The sequence below is a fragment of the Manis javanica genome, chromosome 4, assembly GCF_040802235.1.
Source record: "Manis javanica isolate MJ-LG chromosome 4, MJ_LKY, whole genome shotgun sequence".
Classification (NCBI taxonomy): domain Eukaryota; kingdom Metazoa; phylum Chordata; class Mammalia; order Pholidota; family Manidae; genus Manis; species Manis javanica.
In genome coordinates, this window is record NC_133159.1 from 32,874,473 (window position 1) to 32,899,510 (window position 25,038).

The following is a 25,038-nucleotide window of genomic DNA, read 5'->3' on the forward strand; positions in this document are numbered from 1 at the left end:
TCTGAAAAAAAATTTGAGAATTATCATCAGCAAACCCTCACTGCAGGAAACACTAAGGGTTCATCAGTAATATGAGCCCATGTGGAAAGTATGAAAGCAAGAGGGAGTATGATAACTTTATAAAATAATAATTCTGACCTGAAAGTTTAAGATATATTTGAAATAAATAAATACATGTTAGCAGGAACAGTAAATTGAGTTAAAAGGTTTTAAAGACCTTGCATTGTCAGGATGAGGGTAAACATCCTGAATAACTTCAGACTCTGATAAGTTAGGAATGAATATCTTAATTTCTGAGTTATCACTAAAAGAAGAGAAACGTGGAATAGAACCTACAAACTAGCAGAGAGAGGGAGAAAATGGAATAAGAAAAAAACATAACCAACCCAAAAAAGAGGGGAAGATAGAACATGTGGGACAAATACAAAGCACAAATAAGATGTTAGATTTAAACCTGAATAATTTAGTATGCAAATAAAATGTAAATGGATAACTAAATCTTTAAAAATTACAGATATTAAAAATATCTAATTATATTATTTTTATGAGTGATATCTCTAAAAGGTAAGGATACAGATTGCTTGGAAGTAAAAGGTTGCAAGAAGAAATATCAAGTGTTTCAGAAAGGTTTTAGTTGGGAAAAGAGAAGTCTCTTCAGGCATTTGGAGTAAAGAGATTTATTTAATACAGGGAATTAGAAGCTTACACATCTTTGAAATGGCTGGGTGGAAAAGATGAGGGAGCAAAGGTCAGCGAGCTGCTTTCTCAGGAAATATGTTTTCAGGAAAGCAACACTGGGAGATTCTCAAGGAGGATTAGTGGCTGCTCCTCATCCAGTTTCCAAACTTGTGTGATTGTCCTCATTGGCTGAGCTTAATCCAGAATCATTAAAGGTAAGAAATGCTGGGAAGTATAGTTCAGAGCTTCAAAGCAGAGGTAAATGCCTTCAAAAGCAGAAGGGAACATTGATCCAATGCAAAAGGATATAGGTGCAGCCTAGTAAGACCAGGCCAAAATGCATACTGAGGTCAAAAGCATTACTAGAGAGAAAGAAAATTTCTTCATAATACAAAAAAAAAAGAAGAAGATTCAATTCACCAGGGAAATCTGAGATTTGAATTTGCACTTGCCTAATAACAAAGCCTCAAACTATATAAAGCAGAAAATGACAGACTACAAGGAAAAACACCCACAATCACATTAGGTGGAGTTTACATGCTTCTCTTTGAAATAAAAAATCAGCAAGGAAATGCAATATTGGAAAATGAACAAACTTGACTTAATGGACAAATATATTGGAGAGTGTGCCCAATAACTCCATTCTCTTCTAGCACACACAGAACATTTACAAATATTGACCATATCCTGGGCCATAAGTCACATCTCAACTAATTTCTAGAAGTCAAAACTGTATGCAGCATGTTTTATGACTGCAATAAAATTAAGTTAGAAATCAACAACAAAGAAGTAAGTCACCTTCTTTTAGAAATTAAGAATCATAATTCTAAATGACTCTGTCCAAAAAAATTAAGAAATATTTAGAACAAAATTCAGAAGAAGGAAGTTACAACATTTTCTTTTAAATTAGCTGCTGAAGAGTTGCTGATGCTCCTCTTTACCCCTCCAATCTTCATGAAATTATTTGAAAGAGCTGGTTTATATTGAGGGTTTGGGGGTGAGAATCAAGAAGGGGTTGTCCCCCCAAAAAATGAAAAAACAGCTCCGAGATGAGGAATAGAGAGTGAGAATGCAATCAAAGCAGGAAACTGGAGGGAAATATGACTGGTAGAAAAGGAAGGCTCTGGGGCTTCATAGGCATCTTGGAGATGAATAACAATGCCCGAAGTTATGGAATGGGGATTCAGAAGATTTTACCAGACTTGAAGGGGCAGTGTGGCCCATCTGACATATTTTTATTGTATGTGACTGAGTGAATTAATTTACAGTGACGAACATAAAACTCTTGGACAGGTCGTTGACTTGTATACCCTCCCTCTCTGTTGGTGTAGATCTACCCTGGAAGCAAAGTGCTAACGGGCAGGCTGCTTTGTGAGTCTGGAGAAAAAAGGATGTGCTAAATGACCAGAGTCACCAATGGGACAAGCTGACACAGCCATGGCCACATGTGGGCCATATTACAACAGTAATGAATGAGGTAATGGGGGGATCTAGGTCACAAAGTTACTAAAGTGAGACAGCTAGGATCTGAACCTAAGCATGTCTGACTCCAAGGCCTGCACTCTGTACCTTAGGTCACAGGGGCTTTTCAGAGTGTTTCTCCCCTAGACAGTATAGATGGTTCACATCTGCTTCAAATCATTGTCTAAGAAAAGAAAGACACCAGCCAGCCTACAAGGGCCTCTCACCCAATCTATTCTGGGGCTCCCTGCAAGGCCCAGGGCCTTTCTCTAGCAAAGACCTATGATTTATGTCTCCATTTTGCTATTTGTTTTCTGTATGTCTCATGTCTTTTTTATTCCTCTATTCCTCCTTTACTGCTTTCTTTTGCATTAAGTGCACCATTTTAATTTCTTTGTCGATTTTTAAACTATTTTTTAGAGTAATTTTCTTAGCAATTTTTCCAGGAGTTATAATGGACATTTGAATCACAATCTACCTCAGATCAATGCTAACTGAATTTTACTAGAATGGGAACCTTTGCTCCAGTACAGCTCTATTCTCTACCTCCTTCTCTGGCAAAGATCTATGAAACTTAAGGCACCTGGGAAGTGCCTTACAGGGAGGCTTCTAGGAAATATGATAAACTATTTGCAGTTTAATTACAATTGCCATATTAGTGTGCTGACAGGACATTACTCAAAGTTGTATGAAGTCATAATAAACCAAGCGCAAAGGTCATGACAAACAGCAACAGTTTTACTGATTTCTAAGCCTAAAGCTCTACATATCCTCACTTACACTGTGTGAGAATAAAAACACAGCTCTGTGTGCAGCCCCTGGGGGAAGAGAGTAGGAACTTGAGCCATTCAGTACCTTAGAGCAGCTGTGCGCAGCTGGGATATCAGACATTCAATAGCCTCTTGAATAGCCTCTGATGCAGAGCTCATGGGTCACTAATTAACCGGGTGAGCATCTTCAGCTTTGATGAGACTTAGTAAATTTTGAATGGTGCTTTGTTCACAGACACTGAGTTGTCTTTCTTTGGCTAGATTTAAGGCTCTCGTGGCATATTCTTGTGTCTGAAATAGAATTGCAGTGACAAAAGGAAGGTGTCACAGGAAAGCGTTACACTGGGAAGCCCCAGCGAACCCATCAGCTGCTCACATCAGCCCCTGAACTCTTGCTGGAAACTTGTAAACATACTGGGCCCTTACAGCTAGTCACATGTGTGCTGAGTGGGGCAAGGGGGACCAGAAAAACCTACCTGGTTTGAAAAACTAAGTACACCTATTTTAGCAAAGTGAGTTCTCTGTGTGATCTTAATTGGGGCCTTCTGAACCATCATTGGGAGTCTGAGAGGTGAGAGGTGCCCTAAGTCAATGGCCATCCTGAGGGCCTGTGGCCTAGAGTTTTGACTCAGAAAAAGGCTTTACAAGACATCTTGGGATAGACCCTGGTGCACTTCTCCTCCCTTCTCTCCTCCCTCCCTCCCTTCCTTTCAAAAAGTATTGGTTGAATGATTACTATGTTCCACGTACTGTGACTACAGGCCAATGTTCCTACCCTCATGGAACTTACAGTACAGAAGGGGAGACAGACAATAAGCAAGACAAATAAATAAAGCGTGATAGACAGTATCTTAAAGAGTGTTACATGCTGTGGACAAAAATAAAGCAGGAAAGGGAGATAGGAAGCATCAGTGTGTGGTGGGGTTTTGTAGTTTTAGGTGGGGGGCCAGGAAAAGCTTCACTGAAAAGAAGACAGCTGAATAAAGACTGGAAGGAATTGAGGTGCCAGTCTTGAGTGGGTAGGTGTGTCAGTTTTCTCTAAGGACCTTTATAGATCGAACACCCTTAGCACACCTTGAGGCAATGACTTCCTTGAATACACAGTAGAGAAATGGACCCTGAATTGTAGGAAAAAGTAGGATGTGCAAACCTGAAAATTCAATGGAAATGTCTCCCTGTTCCTTAACCACTTTTCCACTATCCCAGGTAGGGTTAGTGTCCCTCCTGCATCCCACGGGGCCCAGGGTTTGCTATCACACTACTGTAAACCACTGACTGTGAGCATCTCTAGGCCCTGTATACAGCAGGTGCTTAGTAAAGTTTGCTGAAGAAAGAAAGGGAGGAAGAAGGGGAAGGGAATTCTACATATTCCACATCATCCACACAGAAAGACCTCCTCCAGCCAGCCCTCCCCCATCCCTCCTTCCTGTGTTATTTTTCTGTGTAGTGCTTTTTTGCTATCTGAAATTATATTATGCATTTATATGTAAGTTTATTGTGACTTCCCCTCCTCCAAAAACCGTGAAGTCCCATGGAGACAGACACCTTATCTGGTGGTTCACTATTGTATCCCCAGTCCTGAAAATAGAGTCTTGTTAATGGCAGATGCTCAATAAATACTTGAATGAATGAGTCAATCAGTTAATCAGTAAATAAACCTGAGATTTGCCACTTACTATCTGCAAGATATTGGGTAATTAATAGAGCCTCTCTGTGCCTCAGTTTCTGTATCTATAAAGTGGTAGTAATGACACACCTACTTCATAAGGGTGATATGAGAATTAAATATGACAACTTAGGTTAAGTACTTAGACTAGTGACTGGCATGTAATAAGCACTCAAAAACAATTACCTTTTTATTATTTCATGGCAACCCATTTCTGCCTAGATCCCTCCAGCAATAGAGAACTCACTGAGTGTAGTTAGAGCTACTACCCCATTCCTCCAAGAACTCCCCAGAGCCCTCCTGCCCTGCAGGCTTCCTGGCATGGCCCAGTCTCAGTTTACCTATGCAACCCTAGTAAGGGCCCCTTGGAGGAAGAAGACAATCCAGTTTCCATTATGCAAACTGGACTCAATGAATGAGAAATGTCATGAGCATCTGAACTTTTTCAGAGTGAGGGCTTACTTTAAGGGCAAAAGCTCATAGAATTGGGCAAAAGACAGCAGACTTCAACGAGAGGAATTTTCTGCCTCTATTTTAGACATGCTGCTTTTCTAAGGAAACTTGCCTTTGAAGAATTCATCATCAGGTAGTAAAGCATGACCAGGGTCTTCAGAACAAAGATAGTTTTTTGGGGGGATTTGTCAGATGTCAATTCTCGAATCTTCAAGATTGAAGTCAGGATCCGAATGGCTTCCGCTTCCTGTGCTTCATCTACAAAGGGAGGAAAGAAGAAACAGGCCCTCGGGGCAGCTGAGCCTACTCCCAGGGATAAGCACTGAGCTGTTTGAACACTGGGCCTTCTGGGGGCACTAGTGAGGCCCACAGCCCACAGCAAGTTCTTCACCTGGAGGACTGCGGCCACGTGCACAGCATGTCATTATCAGGGAAACCTTAAACATGCTCACTCCCACAGGTCTCAAGGTTGCTAAGATTTCTCTCTTTCGGAGTCCTAAACTCCAGGTCTCTCAGGTCCCAAATACAGAGAACTTGTCACAGCAGGATTCCTTGAGTCTAACTCAGCTCCCTCCAGAGCAAGAAGAGGGAGCTGGGGTTTCTTGCACCTGCAAGCAGTTTAACTCTTCTTTCCCAAACCACAAAGATACTTCAGCCGTAGTCTTTCTGCTTCCTCCACATGAGTCTCTTTACTATTTCTCCCAACAAGTTTTTGTCCTTTAGTTAACTTTAGTTACCTTTTATTCACTTATTCTGAGTTTTTTTGGGCCAGAAACTTAAAAGCACTTTTCAAGTATTAAGCTTAGAGAAAAAGACAGAAAGGACATATACCATAATGTTAAGGTTGGCTATCTTTGGATTTCTGTGATTTCTAAGTCTTCTGCTCTGATGAACCACTTTTATAATGAGAGAAAATTCAGTGAAGTTATTAATTTATTAAAAGCTTAACTCAAAACCTCCCCTCCAAGAAGGCTCCCTCTTCAACACCATCCAACTATCCTCACTCTTCACTGTGGGACTCATCCTGTGATAGAATTTGTAGAAATTTTCTATTGTTATTTCACATAGGTTCTGTCTCACCAACTATGCTGTAGGCCTATTTTGAACATAGAGCCTCTGTCCCTATAACCGCAGAGGGAGTGATGCTGTCCAGTGCTACTCAACCCTCAGCCCTGCCCTGAGGGCTCTCCACCCAGTAAGGGAGGAGGCTAAGCCACCAGGACAGATGAGCAGTGCAACCTCTGCACAGTCTTTGGCTCAGGTGCCCAGAGGGATAGCCTGCAAGAAACTGATGCTCTGCATAAATCACAGGGGGCTCTGGTGGGTCTTTTTTCCTCCAAATCTGTCCCTTATTAACCCCCTGAAAGGCTGTGTGTGATGCTATGGGTCTGAAGGCTTCCCAACACTGGTAAAATCTCTTTGATCCCCTGTCTCGGTTTCCCCATCAGCAAAATGGGGAAGATGGCACTGATATGCTCTCCTATAGGACAGTGGCTCTCCCTCTTAGGGGCAAGGCCTGTGGACTGGGGTGCATGAAGTCCCTGCTCTGCTTTCCAGGGAGGACAGCCTCTTACCCAAGCCAGTGTTGGTCTCAAACTGTTCGCCCAGTAAATCTATCTGTTGGATGTGAGCCTGTGAGAGGACTTGGTGGTGATTGTCCAAATATTTATTCCAGATCTCAGAGACCTATTGGGAAAGGAGACGGCAATCAGACAAGCAGGTGAGACCCTGGCCATTGGACCAGCCAGTTGAGAGGGCAGCACCTCTGGCCAGATTTCCTGACGATCTGCAGACTCCCTCTCTCATTGTGCCTGGAGGCAGAGGGAGCCTTAGGAGCCCAAACAGGCCAGGCCACAGTGTGTGTGACAAGTGTTGGGCTGAAAAGGGCATGTGGCAGGCTGATTTGGGGACAGCCCTGATAAGCAGTGTTTACCATTTGTTGAGCACATACAACTAAACTTTTACATCCTCACAACATCCCAACTGAGATCATATTCTTAGTATTCCCATTTTATATATAAACAAACAGAGGCTCAGAGAAGTTACGATCACACTTGCTTTTCAGCAAGAGGGATGTGGCATAGCCAGGATTTGAATTCAAGGCTGTTCAACTGTAAAGCTCATTTCTTTTCAGCTATGGTGCCTCTTCCTCAGAGGTGGGTGTAAGGCACGAATAAACAGTCAAAGCATGAGAGCCTATTCTGTATCACACACAGGAACGGTTGCTTGCTAAGTAAGGTGTTAGTGTATAAACATAACCAATATTTTAATATATTGGGAACAGTTTAAAATCTTTCACATGTAAAGATGGAAATTTTAAAGTACTCTCATATTCTTTGATCCCTTCACAGGACATTTTGGCAATAAATTTCCCTTAAAAATCTCATCTTCTCCTCTATCACACACCTTAATATGCCTATGTGAGCTTGCTCCTATGATATGACAGAGCATATGGCAGTTTGTTTGGAGGGGTTTGGTTCTTATTGACCCATCATTTATTATTTGTTAATTGCCCTATGGATGCTGAGGTCTAGTCTATTTTGGTAGTAGAGAAATAAGAAGGAAGAAAAGTGGAACATATCACATATCAAGCTTTGTGACTTTGGGCAAATCACTTCATCTATCTGTGCCTCAAATTTCTCATGAATGGTCTGACACCAATTATAAGACAAAGCCTAAGTATCAAGGCTCAGCTCCCACATTCCCCAGCTGACCTTGGTGTACAACGTGTCTGCCAGGTCCAGCTTTTTAAGGCCATAGAATATGTTAGCCAGGTGAAAGTAGCCTCCTGAGGTCCTGATGTCCTCTGTTCCAAATGCACAACTGGCAAAATAAATCTATAGAAGGAAGAAGGAGTGTGCTTGAGTTCTTCTGATATAATTAGTTGTAAGAAACACATATTTGGTCATTCATATGACCCAATATATATTTCCCAGGTACATTTGGTCTTTATCCACAGTTCCTGAAAACACTGCAGTCTTAAAGGTGAAACAGGTATTTTGTCATGTTAATGAGAGATTTTTGGAGCCCCACCCAAGGGCAGGGGCTGGAGGCTGAATCAGCCAGTGGCCAATGATTTAGTCAGTCATGACTATGCAATTAAACTCTCACAAAAACCCCAGAGAAGAGCTTATTTTTTTCTCTCTGCTCTGCCTCATCTCTGTTGGGTCCTGCTTCTTGGTCAGAGAGAGCTTCTATGCTTGAGGAACCAGAATGCCTCCATGTGCCACCCAGCCAGGTCCCAAGCTCCATGAGGATAGAAGCCCCTTTATTTGGGACCTTGCCCTGTGTCTCTCTTCATCTGGCTGTTAATTTGTATCCTTTATGGTATTCTTTATTAAACTGGTAAACATAAGTGTTTTCCTGAGTTCTGCAAGCCTCTCTAGCAAATTAATCGAACCTTAGAGGGAGGTCATGGGAACCTCCAATCTATGGCGGGTAGATCAGAAGCACAGGGAACTGCTGGGGCTTGTGGCTGGCATCTGGAGTTGGGGTTGGAAAGCAGTCTTGTAGGATGAGAGCCCTTAACCTGGGAGTTTGGTGCTGTCTTGGGGCAGACAGTGTCAGAATAGAGTTGAGCTCTTAGATCCCCTGCTGGTGTTCAAGAATTGCTTGGTGTAAGTATGTGTGGGAAGACCCCCTCCTACATACTTACACACAGTGGAATCGGGTTCAGGTATCCAAATGGAGTTGCGCTACTATTACTACTGTGTATAATACTGTTACTGTTATACATATATGGAGGGGAAAAATACACCATTGCATTTGGTGTTGGATGAGTGGGAATCACAGTTCTCTTTGCCTGATTAAAAAATGGGCAAAGGATCTAAGAAGACATGTCTCCAAAAAGACAAAGGCTAATAAGCACATGAAATTATGCTAAACATTATTAATCATAATGCAAAATAAACCACGATGAGATACCACTTCATACACATTGGAATAGCTCTGATCAAAAAGGCAGAAAATAACAAATAGTGGCAAGGCTGTAGAGAAAATGGAACCCTCTACATTGCTGGTGGGAATATAAAATGATGCAGCCTCTGTGGAAAACAGTTTGGCAGTTCTCAAAATATTAAACAGAGTTACTGTATGATCTTGCAATCATTCTTAGGCATATACCCAAGAGAAATGAAAACATGTGTCCACACAAAGACTGTACACAAATGTTCACAGCAGTTTTACTCATAATAGCCACAAAGTGGAACAACCCCAGCGTCCATCAACTGATGAATGGCTAAACAAATACCCAGATGAAGGAATACTACTCAGCAATAAAAGGAATGAAGTATTGTTACACACAACAACATGTATGAATCTCAAAATAATTATGTTAAGTGAAAGAAGTTATATAAAAATACCATAAATCATTCCATTTATATTAAATGTCCAGAAAAGGCAGATCTACAAAGGTGGAAAGTGGTTGCCTGGGGCTGGGGGTGGAATGAGAAATGACTGCAAATGGATATGAGGGATCTCTTTGATTGGGGGAAATGTTCTAAAACTGGATTGTTTTAGCTGATGGTTGCAAAGCTCTGTAAGTTTACCAAAAGTCGTTGAATTGTACCTTAACGTGGGTAGAATTTATGGTATGTATCATAAAGCTATGGTTGTTTTAAGCTTGGCTTAATCTGAGCTTGTTATTTCTTAAATGTGTGCCCCAACTTAGGATAGAATGTGCCTCTGCTTAATTTGTCAGAGGTGTAGAGTAGGAAGAGAGGAAACACTAAATGAAGAAGTGTATTAGTCTCCTAGGTGGAAACAGTGGCACCATCAAAATTATTTCATGACCGTTTACTGAAAGGATTATTTACAGAGACATGGACAGGTTATGGAACCAACAAAAGCTAGTGGATTATCAACAGCAAGAAAACTACTGCCATCTGGACTCTGAAAAAGCCAAGGGAGAAAGTAGAGTTCCCAGGGCCCAGCAACAGCTTGAGATATGGAAGAAGGGTACCCGACAGGAGCGTGGCCATGCAGGAACACTGCCCCTGTCAGCAGTGGGCTGGGGAGCAGACAGGCAGCAGAGAGAGTAAACACACCCCAACCTCTCTCCCCTAGTAACCTCCACTCCCCTGCTATGTCTCCCACTCTCCAAACCTAACAGAAGCCAGAGAGTAATGGAGTCCAGGTTGTGCAGTCCACAGAGGCCAGCCTTCAGGGTGGAGCAGGGCAGAGAGGGGATTCTGGGCCAGGGCATATGGAGACTAACCCATGCAAGAATGTCTCCCGTGGACAGATGGGTGCTGCGCAGGGGCAGGTAAGCAGAGGGAGGGTTGCCCAGTGGAGAGGCTGAGGAGAGAACCAACCCCAAGAAGATGCTGTGTGACCCTAACCTCATCCAGATTTCAGGCTCAGAACTCTTCCCTTTGGCAATATTGCCCAATACTGAAATTCTAATAGAAACCTCTTAGATTTTAGAAGAACAGCTCAATCACCACGCTCATCATCATCTTATCTAACATTTGTAGAGAGTCTTATAGTTGGGCAAGCACTTTTTTATACCTCCAGCTCTTTAAATTGAATAACCACTCTCCAAAGCAGAGACGTTGTTGGTTTTTATATAAATAATAGCCAAAGAGCTGCACAAATAATATTGTCCTATTATTAATCTCTGTGGTGATCTAATGAGGCAGAGACTATTTTATGATTTCTGTCTTACAGGTGATGAATGTGGTTAAATAATTTGTTTAGGACCATGTGGCTGGTGAAACAACAGAGCTGAGACTAGAAGTAAAGCCCTTCTCTTAGCCAGTATGCTGTTCTGCCTCCCTTTGTTATCCTCAGAGCAACTGGGCTTGGAGAAGTGATGTATCCTGGCCAAGGCTGCACAGCCAGGAACTGGAAAGGCCTGAACAGGTCACTGGAATTGTGTTCTTGCTAATATCCCACTAAACAATCAGTTTGTAAATAGAACATTTTAAAGTGATGTTCAGTAAAACAAACAAACAAAAACCAACAAAACTAAATAGAGCTGTTCTCAGAAACATTCAGATAATTTAGCTTGTTTACATCATTGGCCAGATGATAACGGGCTTCATCGTAGTTTTCCTTAGCCATGTAGAGAAGTCCCAGGTTCCGATGCAGTAAAGAGTGGGTAGCGTAACTACATTCAGTTGATTTGAGGACTGTCCACTGGGCTTGGGAAAGATACTCCTCAGCCTGCACGATCCGGCCCAGACCTGCCCAGAAGGAGTAAAGAATGTTATAATTCATTTCCGCACTAGAGAACACATGATAAAATATGAGTCTTCACCCATTCACTCATTTATTCATTGACTCAAACATTTATTGACACACAAAAACTTGTACACAAATGTTTATAGCAACCTAGTCATAATAGCTAAAAAACAGAAACCACTTAAATGCCCATCAACTGATAAGTAGATAGACAAAATGTGGTCCATCCATATCCATGAAGGGCATATTATTAAGTCACAAAAGGGAATGAAGTTCTGACACATGCTGCAAGATGGATGAATCTGGAAAACATTATGCTAAGTGAAAGAAGCCAGATGCAAAGGCCACACAATGTATGATTCTATTGACATAAAATGTCCAAAACAGGCAAATCCGTAGAGACAGAAAGTAGATTAGTGGTGGTCAGGCACTGTGGGGATGGGAAATGGGGCATGATTGCTAATGTGGGTATGGGGTTCCACCTTGGGGATAACTAAAATGTTCTGGAATTAGATATGGTGATGGTTGTTCAATTTCATGAATATACTAAAACCACTAAATTGTACTTTAAAGGAATGTTATGGTATGCAAATTATATCTAAATTTAAAAATACATGTATATGTATACTTAATACCTTTCGAGTGATGAGGATTCGAAGATAAATCAAAGTCATTACCCTTGAAAAATTTGCTGTTGGGTTGGGGGAATGCACGTGTGACATGAAAACAAATATATTTATAACATAGTGAAAGTGCAACAGTAGTAAAATCATAAGAGATGTTATGATGTAGAGAATAGGAAATGTTTAATTCTATGGATGAGATGGAGAAAGACAACAGAGTGGGTTAGAGTCAATGTTATGGACTGAATGTTGTATCCCTCCCAAATTCCTGTGTTAAAGCCCTAATCCCCAAAGTGGTGGTATTAGGAGGTGGGGCCTTTGAGAGGCAATTAGGTCATGAGAGTGGAGCCCTCATGAATGGGATAGTGCCTTAAAAAGAGGAGATACAAAAGAGATGACCTCCTTCTCAGCCATGTGAAGATGCAGCAAGATGGCAGCAGTCTCCAAGCCAGGAGGTGGGCTCTCTTCAGACACTGATCTTGGACTTTCAGCCTCCAGAACTGTGGGAAATTACTGTTCACTGTTTCAGCCACCTGGTCTATGGTATTTGTTATAGCAGCCCAGCTAAGACAGGAAAGTCTGAGCTGCGTTTTGAGGAGGAATTGAAGTTTTCCAGATAGATAAGGGATAGAGGGCATCCCAGGCCGAAGTCACACATCTTCAAAGTCATGGAGATATGACGTAGTATGCTATATTTGGAGAACTGTATATTGGTCTCTGATGCTGGAGCACAAAGTGTGAGGGATTGAATGGCAGGAAATGAGGTTAAAAAAGTAGGCAGGACAGATCTCAGAGGGCTTAGTGAGTTGTGCCAAGGAGTTTGGTGCATGTGGAAAAACATTAGAGGATTTTCAGGAAGGGAGGGAGAAGCAGATTTAGATTTAGATTTAGAGCGTTATTCTAGAGCCAATGTGGAGGAGGGACCCCAGGGGAGGAAGAAAAATAAAAGACCCACTAAAAGCTTTTGACGTAGTTCAGGCAAAGGCTGACAGGACTGAACTAAGGCAGTGAATGAAGACGGAGTAGATACACCAGAGACATTTAGGAGCTGGAATGGACAATACATGGTCATTAAGTGAAAGTCATCTTTGTGTCTAATATTCAGATACACTTGAACCTTAAAACTTTTTGTTTAGCTGTAAAGATACATAACTGCTTTCTGCCTACCTGCTTTCCTTCTCAGGAGGCTGTCAGAACTGAATAGAAAACTATTCTGACAACTCTCGACAGAGTAGAGGGCATGCTCTGGGTATGAAGTATTTCATGTGATGGATGCTGCAGCAGAAATGGCACCAATAAAGGGTCAGGAGACAAGGACGCAAACTCCTCATGAGACAATCTTCTGCTCTTCTTGTCCCTCCTCCCAGGCCTAGTTACATGTAAGCATTATTTTATCCTAGTTGTGATCATATGTCACTGGATAAAAGGGGGAGAGGTGAAGAAGAAGCAATCTACGAGTAGAAGCAAGTACATTTGCTTGACTAAAGCTCCAACTAAAACGGGAAAATGCTAGAGTAGAAGAAAGAGGCCTAGGCGCATGATCCTGGCTCAGGGGAACACGGCAAGTCACCCCTTCCATCTGGGTTTTGTCTTTACAGTAAGAGCTCTACACTGAGGTCCTCTCAAATTTAAAGAAGCAAATGACTCTCAGCTAAGACTGTTCAGATAGGGAAAAAACTGAGGGCATTGATATATACTGGAAATTTTTAATTGTCATTGTGCAGTTCTCTTTCAAGGAGGGAATGCCAAAGAAGGAAGGCCCCAAGGCCAAGCTAAACTAGCAAATAAACAAGTAGCAATCCCAAAGGAGAAGACATACTTGGGAGAAAAAAAATGTGCAACTGAAAATTCGGAGTGGGATCTAGTGAGGTAGGAGCAACGGGCTGTATAGGAAGGCAGGACGAAGACCGTGACCAGCGAGTCGGGGTATTCAGGCATGCCCTCTTCTGTGGTGCTTGCCCAGACAGGGATAGGGATGGAGTGAGGTGGTAGATACACAAAGTTGCCACAGGAAGTGGGGCTACCCCAAAGTGTAATGTGAATAGTATCGGTGTAGATCAGGAAAGGATAGCCAAGAAACAGTGGCCTCGTCTGAAGGCCAAGACAACAGGCCTACGCTGGGAGAGTAACACAAAAGGGGATAAAGGTAAATACCACACTCAAGCTAAATCAACACAGTTCTCTCTTCTAGGCATTTAAAACTGAAATCAGATGCTAATTAGTTCCTATCATCCACCATGAACACATAAATGCAACGTAAATTCAGCTATGTTCTGTCATTCTGGAGTAGCTGTCTTCTGCAGCAAAGCATAGTGTACAAAATCTGGTCTTCAGACACAGAAAATAAAGCAGATACAGAGAGAGAAGCAGAGATAAGAAACAAAGCCAAAGAGGGAAACTGAGAGCACCAGCCTCAGTTTGTTTCAGCATTCTAACTCTAGTACTTCACGAAGCCTCGGTTCCCTTAGGACGCTCCAGTGCCCTAATAAATTTCCTCCTTTCTTAGGCACTGAGAGTGGATTTCTGTCAGCTGTAGCCAAAAATCCATGACATCTCCTTCCCCACCTGATGCCAGACTGTATAACAACCCTGCTCTTCCACAAAAGATGTCTTGGTACCATGGCCAAAGCTGGACTCTCTGGCCACTGATACGATCCAGTGTAGCACATAAGGGCTCCCGGGGACCTCAGGTTGGGTTCTCTTACCAAGGCTAGCCTCAGCCAACAGCAGGTAAGCAGGCACAAGCTCTACTGAGCTCAGGCCATGCACATTCATGCGGAAGCGAAGAGAATGCAGAGCTGCTGGGACAGCATCTTCATGTCTGCCTTCGAAGAGATACTTCTGGGCTACAGTGTAGCAGAATTCAATCAAATGCCTCTGGGGAGGAAAAGTTAGACCATGTTGAGAGAGGCTAATGGCATCTGTGGATATAGGTGCCCCTGGAGAGAGGGCCAACTGGTTGAGGGCACACAGTGAGCCTGCCTGTATTAAGGGGGAGGTGAGAACCAAAACAGGTGACATAAAGACAAACCTGGGCTGTGAGTTCCTCAAGATTCAGAAACTAAATGTCTTCATCTTAGTTCAGTACTTGGCATAAAAGGTGCTCAATATAAAATTATTATGTGAATATTTTCCTCATATCTATAACATTTTAGCAAAGTTTAACAAAGCTGTCATGTCTCAAGACAATTTAAAACTTTTTGCCTTTCTATCTGACTTGATTTTGAGAGGAACATCTTAGTTTTCCTTCTGGAGTTATCCTGCTTAGCTCTCAGAAATGCCTTCAGCTCTGCATTGTTCCAAGGCCACTCTCCAAGTGCCACAAGGCTGAAGTGGATGAATTTGGTGTTTTGGGTTTATGCCTTATAATGTGCTAATTTTGTTTAGAATTGAGATGCTATCAATGCCATAATAATGTTTTCCTAATGTCTTTTATGTATCCACTAGTATATTCACACATCATTTTTTGACCTACTCCTATGTGCCTACACTCTTAAAATGGTACTTGGCATATATGGGTGTTAGGGCTGAATTTGGCCCCATAAAATTAATAAGTTAAAGCACTGATCCCTAGTACCTCAGAATGTGACTGCATTTGGAGGTAAAACCTTTAAAGGGGTTAAGATGAGGCCAATAAGGTGGCCCCTAATCCAATCTAACTGGTTGGATAAAAGGAGGAAGCCTGAAACAGATACCAGGGATGCATGTGCACAGAGGAAACCAGTCCTGCTGACACCTATTGCTGCTCTTGGGACTTCTAGACTCCAGATCTGTGAGAAACAAATTTCTGTTCTCTAAGGCACCCAGCCTGTGGTATTTGTTATGTAGCCCTAGGTAACTCAAACAGCAGGTGGGGAACAGCTGAGTGAACGGCACTGACATAAAGACATAAAACAATCTCTGCCCTCAGGGAGGTTCCTGTTCAGTGACCTTGAGACAGTACAGCCCCTGGACCCATCAGTGAGCCCCTAATGGCCCAGAGGACCCACCTGCCGCTGCTGGAGCTGCTGCAGGCCGTGCTGCCGTTCTTCCTCTGAGTTGTAGAAGGGCATAGAAGTGCGCACTGGAATCAGCAGCTGGCATATTTTCTCGTGGATGCTGCCCCAGTCAGCTCTTTGATGACCCACACCACTGACAATAAAAAGGTGGATTTCATTATCTCTACGTTGGCCTGACCTAAGATTCCATTGGCCCTTCTACCGGTCTAGCCCTAGAAACTAGAACAGGAAGCCCAGCACAAACCAGGCAGGGACCCCAAGGCATTTCTGATACAAGTCTCTTTTCTTACGTTTGATGTGTGAGAACTAGAAGGGGTGGGAGAGGGGAGGCGGGAGGATGTTGTTTTCTCACGCACAGGTTCACATTCAGACTGAGGCCACCTGGTGATGCTGGGCTATCCTGCTTTTCTGCTTAATTAAGAAATAACAACAAAGGCAACTTTAACTGCATTGTTCTAAAGTCCGTTTCAAAATATCTCAACACCAAAGCTGATGGATTTGAGGGCCTTTTTCTTGGGGAAGGGAAAGGAATTTATGCTTGATGAGGTTCTGGGAGACACTTTCTTATAACTGGAGCCACCATGCCGCATCGCTCCCGAGAGCGCCACTTGCTATCTTCTGCGCTGCAGGCGAAGCACTCACATAGAACACACTGTGAATGCCCCCCAAACCCAGTGGCGCAGCAAGTGGCCTTGCAAGTAACTGTTTTAAGTTTCTGAAGACAAAACAAAATAAAATCTGTTATTACCATTTTAAAGGTAAGGAAGCATAAGCGTGGAGAGTTTAAGTAGTTAATCTAGCCTGTATTCCAAAGCCAGTTGTTTTGTAGCTCTCTAGAGGGAAGCACTGTTGACAGTTTGGTATTCAGTTTTTCAGACAGTTTTTAATGCATATTTAGTATTTTAAACACCTATTTAGATGATACAGGTAGAGAACGTTTGCATCACTGGAGAAAAATTCTATTGGACAGCACTAATACAGAGAATCCATTCCCATTCCTTAAATAATTGCCTCTGTGAATGACCCCCAAATTTATTACCCACTTCTGACCCTTCCTCCAATTGTTTACTTTTTTTTACATTTTAAAATTGATATATAATATTCACCACTTTAAAGTGTACAATTCAGTGTTTTTAAGTATATTCACAAGGCTATGTACCCATCACACGATTTCCACCACTCAGAATAGAAGCCCCAGTCACTCTGACAGTTACTCTCATTTTCCGCTTCCACCCACTGGTGCCCAGAAACCACACACCTACTTTCTCTGTGGATTTAACTGTTTTGGACATTGCATATAAATGGAAATAGACAATGTATGATCTTTTGTGATTGGCTTATTTCACTTAGCATAATGCTTTCAAGGTTCATCCATGTTGTAGTATGTATCAATATTTTATTCCTTTTCATGACAATAATATTCCACTATTTGGCTATATTACTTTTTGTTTATTCATTCATCAGTTACTGGACATTTGGGTTGTTTCCACTTTGTGGCTATTATGAATAATGCTGCTATGAAGATTCATGAACAAGCCTTTGTGTGAACATATGTTCCCAGCTCTCTTGGATATATACCTAAGAATGGAACTGGTGGGTCATATAGTAATTCTATGTTTAACTTTTTGAGGACTTCCAAACTGTTTTCCACAAAGGATGTACCATTTTACAATCCCACAAACAATATATGAGGGTTCCATTTTTTCTACATCCTTACCAAACTTGTTATTTTCTGTCATATTTATTACAGTCATTATAGTGTGTGTGAAGTGGTATCTCAATGTGGTCTTATTTTGCATTTCTTTAATAACTAAATATATTGAGCATCATTATGTGCTTCTTGGCCATTTGTGTATCTTCTCTGGAGAAATGTTCATTCAAGTCTTTGCCCATTTTTAAACTGGGTCTTTTATCTTTTTATTGTTGAGTTTTAAGTGTTCTTTACATATTTGAGATACTAAATCCTGATCAGATATAATTTGAAAATATTTTTTCTATTCTATGGATGTCTTTTCACTTTCTTGATAGTGTTCTCTGATGCACAGAAGTTTTTAATTTTGATGGTGACCAACTTACCTATTTTTTCTTTGGTGCTTTGTGCTTTTGGTGTCATATCTAAGAATGGTTGCCTAATCCAAGATCACATAGATCTACAACTATATTTCCTCCTAAATGTTTTACATTTTTAGCTCTTACATTTAGGTCTTTTTGTTTATGGTATAGGGTAGGAGTCCAAATTCATTCTTTTGCATGTGGAAATCCAGTTAGTCCAGCATCATTTGAAAGAGACCATTCTTTCCCCAACTGAATGGTCTTGGCACTCTTGCTGAAAATCAACTGATCATAGATGTATGTGCTTATTTCTGGACTCTCAATTCTATTCCATTAATCCATGTGTCCATCCTTATGTTGGTACCATGCTGTCTTCATTACTGCACTTTGTAGTAAATTCTTTAAAGTGAAAAGTGTAAGTCCTCCAACTTTTCTTTTTCAATATTGTTTTAGCTATTCTGGGTATTTTGCATATTCACATAAATTTTAGGATCGGGGTGTCCATTTATACAAAAATGACAGTTGGAATTTTGATAGGGATTGCATTGAATTTGTAGATCAATTTGAAGAGTGTTACTATCTTAATATATTAAGTCTTCCAATCTATGAATATTGAATATCATTCCACTAATTTAGGTCCTCTTTAATTTCTTTCAACAATATTTTGTAGTTTTCAGTGTATAAGTCTAACACTTCTTCAGTTAAATTTATTCCTCTTTTTAATGTTATTGCAAATTGAATGGCTTTCTTTCATTTACAGATTGTTCATTGCTAGCATATAGAAATACAACTGATTTTGTACAATGTCTTGTATCCTGTAACTTCGCTAAATTGCTTTATTAACTCTCACATTTTTTTTGGTAGGTTCTTTAGGGATTTTTTGCTGAGATCATGTCATCTGCAAATAGAGGTATTTTTACTCCTTTTTCAAGCTGGATTTTTATTTCATTGTCTTGTTAATTGAACCAACTAGAACCTCTAGCACAAAATTGAATAAAAGTGGTGGAAGCAACATTCTTGTCTCATTTCTTATTTTAGTGGGGAAAGCTTTTCTGACCATTAGGTATGTTAGTTTTGTGTTTCTCTATGGGTTTTTCATAGATACCCTTTACCAAATTACACAAGTTCCCTTCTATTCCTCGTTTGTTAAGTGTCTTTATCATAAAGGGTGTTGGATTTTGTCAAATGTCATGTAGTTTTCATCTTTTTTTCCATTAAGATGATGTCATATATTGATTAATATTTGTATGTTGACTTAACCTTGAATTCCTGGGAGAAATCCCCTTTGGTCACAAGGAATATTGATCTGTAGTTTTCTTTTATTATGATGTTTTTGTCTGGTTTTGTTATCAGGATAATACTGCCCTCATAAAATTAGTTGGGAACTGTTCCTTCCTTTTCTATTTTTTTGGAAGTTTGTGAAGAAATGGCATTAATTCTTCTTTAAATATTGTTAGAATTCACCAGTGAAGTCATCTGGTCCTGGAGTTTTCTCTGTGGAAAGTTTTTTGATTACTAGCTAAATCCATTTAGTTATAGATCTACTCAGATATTCTATTTCTTCAAGTCAGTTTTGGTAGTTTGTGTCTTACTAATAATATATTTCATCTAGGTTTTCTAATTTGTTGGCATACAATTAAACATAGTATTCTCTTAGAATCTCTTTTCTTTCTGCAAAGTTGGTAGCAATGTCCCCACTTTCATTTCTGATTTTAGTAACTTGAGTCTTCTTTTCTTGGTCAGTTTAGCTAAAGGTTTATCAATTTTGTTGATTTTTCAAGGAACCCACTCTTTTGGCTTTGTTGATTCTATTTTTTTCCTATTCTCCATTTCATTTATCTATTTGCTAATCTTTAATATTTCCCTTCTTCTGATAGCTTTGGGTTGAGTTTGCTCTCCTTTATCTGGTTCCTTAAACTGGAAGGCTGGGTTATTGAGATCTTCCTTCTTGTTTACTGTATTTACACCTATAACTTCCCTCGAGTACTGCTTTCACTGTATCCCATAAGTTTTAGTATGTTATGTTTTTGTTCTTATTTCACTCAAAGCATTTTCCAATTTCCCTTGTGGTTTCTTCTATTATTCATTGGCTTTTTAGAGTGTGTTACATCCACATACTCATAAATTTCCCAAATTTACATTTGTTATTGATTACTAATTTCATTCCACTCTGGTTGGAGAGCATACTTTTCACAATTTCAATCCTTAAGTATTTACTGAGACTTATTTTATGGCCTAACATATATCTTGGAGAATGTTCCATATGCACTTAATTCTGTTGTTCTTCGGTGGTATTCTATAGATGCCTGTTAGGTCTAGGTGGTTTATAGTGTTGTTCAAGTCTTACACTTCCTTGCTGATCTTCTGCCCAGTTGTTCTATTCATTATTGAAAATGGGATACTGAAGTGTCCAACTATTACTGTTGAATTGTTTATGTCTCCCTTCAGTTCTGACAGTTATTGCTTTATGTATTTTAAGACTGTTGTTGGATTTTTGCATTTTTATTGCCTATTACTTAAATGTGAGAAAGTTAAATGTTTGATTCTGTTTTTATATAATCCAAAACAGATAACAATAACCTACAGCAGGGTCAGCAAAGTCTTTCTTTTTAAATATTTAGGCTTTGAGAGCTATATGGTCTCTGTTGTAGCTACTCAACTCTGTTGTTGTAGCACAAAAGCAGTCATAGACAATACATAGCTGTGTTCAAGCACTCTCTTCTTCCTTCCTTCCTTCCTTTACTGCACAACACAAATGCAATAAAGTATTTTATTCATAAACTACAACAGTTATCATATAAATAAAAAGTATTTTTTAAGTTTTTTGATAGATCATTATTATGAGCAAATCAATAACAGCACTTAACAGCCAGGATACAGAAATAGTTGAGTTCCACAGGGTATTTTTTAAATAGAGGCCTGTTGAGTAATTGTATGAGCAATGGAAATATTAACTTACTTAACTGCCTGAACTTTTCCACTGAGAGCATTTGACATATCTTGCCTTTCTAAATGAAGTAAACATTATTAATGTGTTAGCAAGTCCCTCTGTATTCACCTGTCTCACCCCTAAAACTCAACACAGGGTTGTATATAAAGGAGGAGTTGAAAATATGTTTTCAGTCAGGGTTTGCAGTCAAGTAGTTTGTGAGTCATACATGTTTTGCTTGGTCATTACCATGTGTTTTAAACTGAACCGAGTGTCTTTAGGCAGGATATTCATTATCCAGTTCACCACAGATCCTACTCTTTCCTACTATCAAAAACCAGAGTTACTAGTTTTCTCTTCCTGGCCATTGAGGGCATTTTAATTTGTGCCCAATATGTTAAATAAAAGGAAAAATTGCTTCAAATTACTCTTATCTATATGCTATGATGCTGAAGTATCTTTTCCCTGTCAGTAACATTTCAGTGTAAACTTTAATAAAATTGTCTTTTCTTAAAAATGTCCTATTCCCTGAGAACATTCTTACAATCCAATATAGAACAATATGCACAAGATTACACAGTGTAAAAAATAAGTATATTTACAGGAAAAGTATATAAGGAAATACACCAAAATTTCCTCTCAGTTACAAAATTATAGATTTTTTCTTTTTTTGTTTTTGTATTATTAACCTCTCAGTTACAAAATTACAGATGTTTTCTTTTTTTGTATTTTCAAGTTTTCTGCAGTGAGCATGAATTTTATTTATAACTGAGAAAGAAAAACTCTTTTGAAAAAAAACAAACTTCCATAAATTCAAGTTGACTGTCCCTACTATTCTTTAAATTTGGGATGAGGAAGGTAATATTTATTGAGTGCCAACCTGGTCCCAGGCATGATGCTGGATGCTTTACATTCAAACACAAAACCCTGTAAAGCCCCCAATTTTGAGATATAGGAAATGACTTCAGTTTTATTTTATGGAAAACCCTTGCAATCTCTAGGATACGAGGATATAGAAATCTGGAGAAAAGAGTGGGGAAGAAAAGAGAAGAGCTTAAAGAGAATTAAAGGGAGTGAAAGCAGAGAAAGAGGAGAAAGGAAATAGTGGAGGATAAGGGCATAGGAAATAATAATTTATTCATGCACTCATTAAATATTTAGTTTCAACTATTCCAAGACACTTTACTGAAGACTATATGATATATCCTGGGATTGACACAGATCAAAGATAGCATGTACAACAGTCCTTCTACACATATTCAACATAATATTATGCATTGATGGAGCATAATAAAGTCAAGACAACATGCTCACCAACAACTAAAATGAAGAAGCAAAATAAGAGTCATCTGAGAGTAAGAGTAACTGCAAGTGAGTTGACAAGAACATGGAATTACTTCTGGCTTGAGAGACCTATGTGACGGGAGAAGAAGTGGATGCTAATAACAAGCAAGAGGGCCTAGTCTCTCCCCTGAGTGCCAGGCCTGTCCTTAAAGTAGTTTATTGACCATCTCTCCCAAGTGACCTTAAGGCCCCTCAAACTCTGTATTCCCCAATTCAATCTGTCACCCCCCACCTCCTTCCTCTGTGTTTCTTATCCCACCTAATGGGTTCTTATCCATTCAGAAGTTCATTCATCCAATAAATGATCATTGAGTGTCTAGTATGTGTGGGCACTAGGTCTAGTAAAAGACACAGATACTAAACAAGTAAACACAAAAACACAAAAGTACAGGAAAAATAAAGAAAATGTTAGAGAGGAAAAGTGAGAAAGGACTATTTAGATTGGGTTTCCATAAAGACCTCTTTGAAGAAATAACATTTCTGAAAACTGAAGGATGAAAGGGAGCTAGGAAGATTCAGCAATTAAGGAGAGCTTCCCAACAGAGAACAGCATGAGCAAAGAAACTGGGGAGGAAAGGACTTAGCAAATTAGAACTGAGAGAAAGCCTCCACAACTTCATCAAGGAAACAAGGGGGTGAGTGTGGTGGGAAATGAAAGTAGAGAGGTAACTATGGCTTTGTAGTTTCAGTTACAAATTCTGAATTTAAATGCAATGAAGAAACAGGAATGAAAATACAAATGCCATCCCAGTCCTCATGGGGCAAAGAGCACAGTGTGGAATATAGACCATTAAACAACTGATTTCAATTTATGTCTTAAGTGTCAGGATAGGAGACATATAGAATGCTGTGAGAGCACACAGGAGGGACACCTAATTCGGTCTGAAACAGATATTTTCACTCTCTATTGGGTCATTGCAACAACTTCTTATAATCAGTCAGACACTGTCCAGTGTCTATCTTCCAATCTATCTTCCATACTGCTGTTATCTCTCCTTAACACAAATGAGAGCATTCCAAAACCATCCATGGCCTCCCAGAGTACACATTCCAAATTCCTCAATCTCATGCCACCTTTTGGCCCTAACCCTAATCTTCTTGGTTTAAACTCCTACTACTTAACTACCTATCACAATGATTTTCAAACTTTTTTTTTTACTAAACCCATAGTAGGAAATACATTTTAGCAGTACAAACACACATCTCCACATAAAACATTAAACAAAAGCTTCAAGAAACAATTCAAGTAAGACTACTCTAACACTTGCTATTTTTTATCTTAAAATGCTGGTTATGATTTATTCATGACCTGCTAATGGGTCTTGGACTGGAATTTGAAAATCTACTACCTTAACTGCCCAGTTCTGAACAAGCTCTGTTCTTTCACCGTGTGCCAAATCAGTCCTGGATGCCAAGAGTGCTGTACCTTTCTGTCTTCATTAATAATTCTCCTAGTAATTTCTTACTGACCTTTCAAGACTCAGTGCAAATGTTTCTTCTTTAGAGACACCTTTCCAGATACTTCCCCAGTCACACTGCTTCCATCCTTAGAGGTCCCAGAGAATAGCACAATCTGAGTGACCGTAGGGTGTATTTTAATGACTTTCTTTTTTAAACAAGTTAGTCTGCTCTGGACTAGGTTTCTGGATTTCAGTAAACTAGCTGTTTTATCTCAGGCACCAAATAAGGCCTAACCTGATGCAACAAGGGACATGATGCTGAATAAATGAAAACTGACCTCATCTTGCCCTATCCTCCCCACACCCTAACCATCTCGGCTCTACACTAGACAAACTAGCCTTCTTTCTCATTCTTCAAAAACACCAGTCTTTCATCCCTCAGAGTCTTACTGTGCTAATCTTTACCCAACATTTCCACGGAGAACTGCTCCTACTTTATCTTCAAATCAAAGTCTACCCTAGAGAGGCAGATTTTCTTTGTCTTTATGGCATTTATCACTCTGAAATTCTCTTGTTTTTTGCTTGTTTACTTAACTGTCTTCTGCGCTAGAAAGTCAGATCTCTGTGGCACATGGTGTACCGCGTCTTCCCCAGTAACTTCAGCCCTAGAACAGTACATAGCGCACAGCAGGCGCCCAACCAAGCTTCGGTGACAACTGAGTGGGAGAGGAGGCAGACGAGGACCCAGAAGTCTTAGGGACCTGTCTGAAGTCCCCTTGAACGTTCCCAGGCAGAACAGGGTGCTACGACTTGCGCAAGGCACCCAGACCCAGACAAGAGATTGGGAGAGAGGGTGGGGTTGAGGCGCCCAGGTGCCACGTTTCAGGGCCTACCAGTAATAAGTGACAGTGCAGTCTCTGCACACTCGCTCGGCCGGGGCATCGCACACCTCACAGCGGAGCCGGCGCCCCTTGGACACCGCCAGGGGGTAGATCACGTTCATAACGTAGCCAGCACTGTCGGTCCCTAGGACGGTTGCCTGGCGAGAAAACGCTACACGCCAGTCACGTGACCGCCACGGGCCAGCCTCGTTTACAGCATTTCAAGGCCGGCAGGAGACGCGTGGTTCGACTGACACTTGGGGGTGTCTGTGGGGTTAAAAACCACGAACAACTCCCCCAGTGCAAGTCCCAAAGTTTAAATGTTCAGACTAACTCCATGAGAGTATTAAGAACAGGAAGGACTATACGGTGGCCGGCGAGAGTCAAACATGTGCAGTTCTTTACCCAGGCTAGGAAAAAACGAATTTGAGAAGATGTAACACTTTCAGATGCTTGCCCAGCCCAACATTCCAGTCCGTTCAATGTCAATTTAGCTGGGCTGTGGGAAACACCAGCAAGAAGTTCCAGATGCCGAGAAATCAGGATCTGACGTCGGGCGTAAAGTAGCGAACCGCCCCCTCCCATTGCGGCTGCGCTTGG

General features: G+C 40.6%; 1 protein-coding gene across 3 annotated transcripts; it reads right to left on the reverse strand.

Moving 5' to 3' along the window:
- Positions 1–188: 188 nt before the first annotated feature.
- ZMYND12 (zinc finger MYND-type containing 12) lies at positions 189–24,957 on the reverse strand. 3 transcript variants are annotated; one of them, XR_012130135.1, is made up of 9 exons: positions 24,451–24,957; positions 15,824–15,965; positions 14,540–14,711; positions 11,044–11,213; positions 7,743–7,865; positions 6,603–6,714; positions 5,141–5,286; positions 2,995–3,200; positions 539–944 (listed from the first exon to the last, which is right to left on the reverse strand). XR_012130135.1 is itself a non-coding variant. In XM_017664154.3 (8 exons), exons 1-8 carry the CDS (start codon positions 24,558–24,560, stop codon positions 3,075–3,077), a joined length of 1,101 nt encoding a protein of 366 aa, XP_017519643.2. In that variant the 5' UTR covers positions 24,561–24,957; the 3' UTR covers positions 192–3,074. The 3 variants fall into 3 exon arrangements, 2 of the variants coding, with proteins under 2 accessions (XP_073089857.1, XP_017519643.2); XM_017664154.3 differs by having other exon boundaries at positions 192–3,200; XM_073233756.1 differs by lacking the exon at positions 14,540–14,711 and having other exon boundaries at positions 189–3,200.
- Between the last annotated feature and the right edge of the window lie 81 nt (positions 24,958–25,038).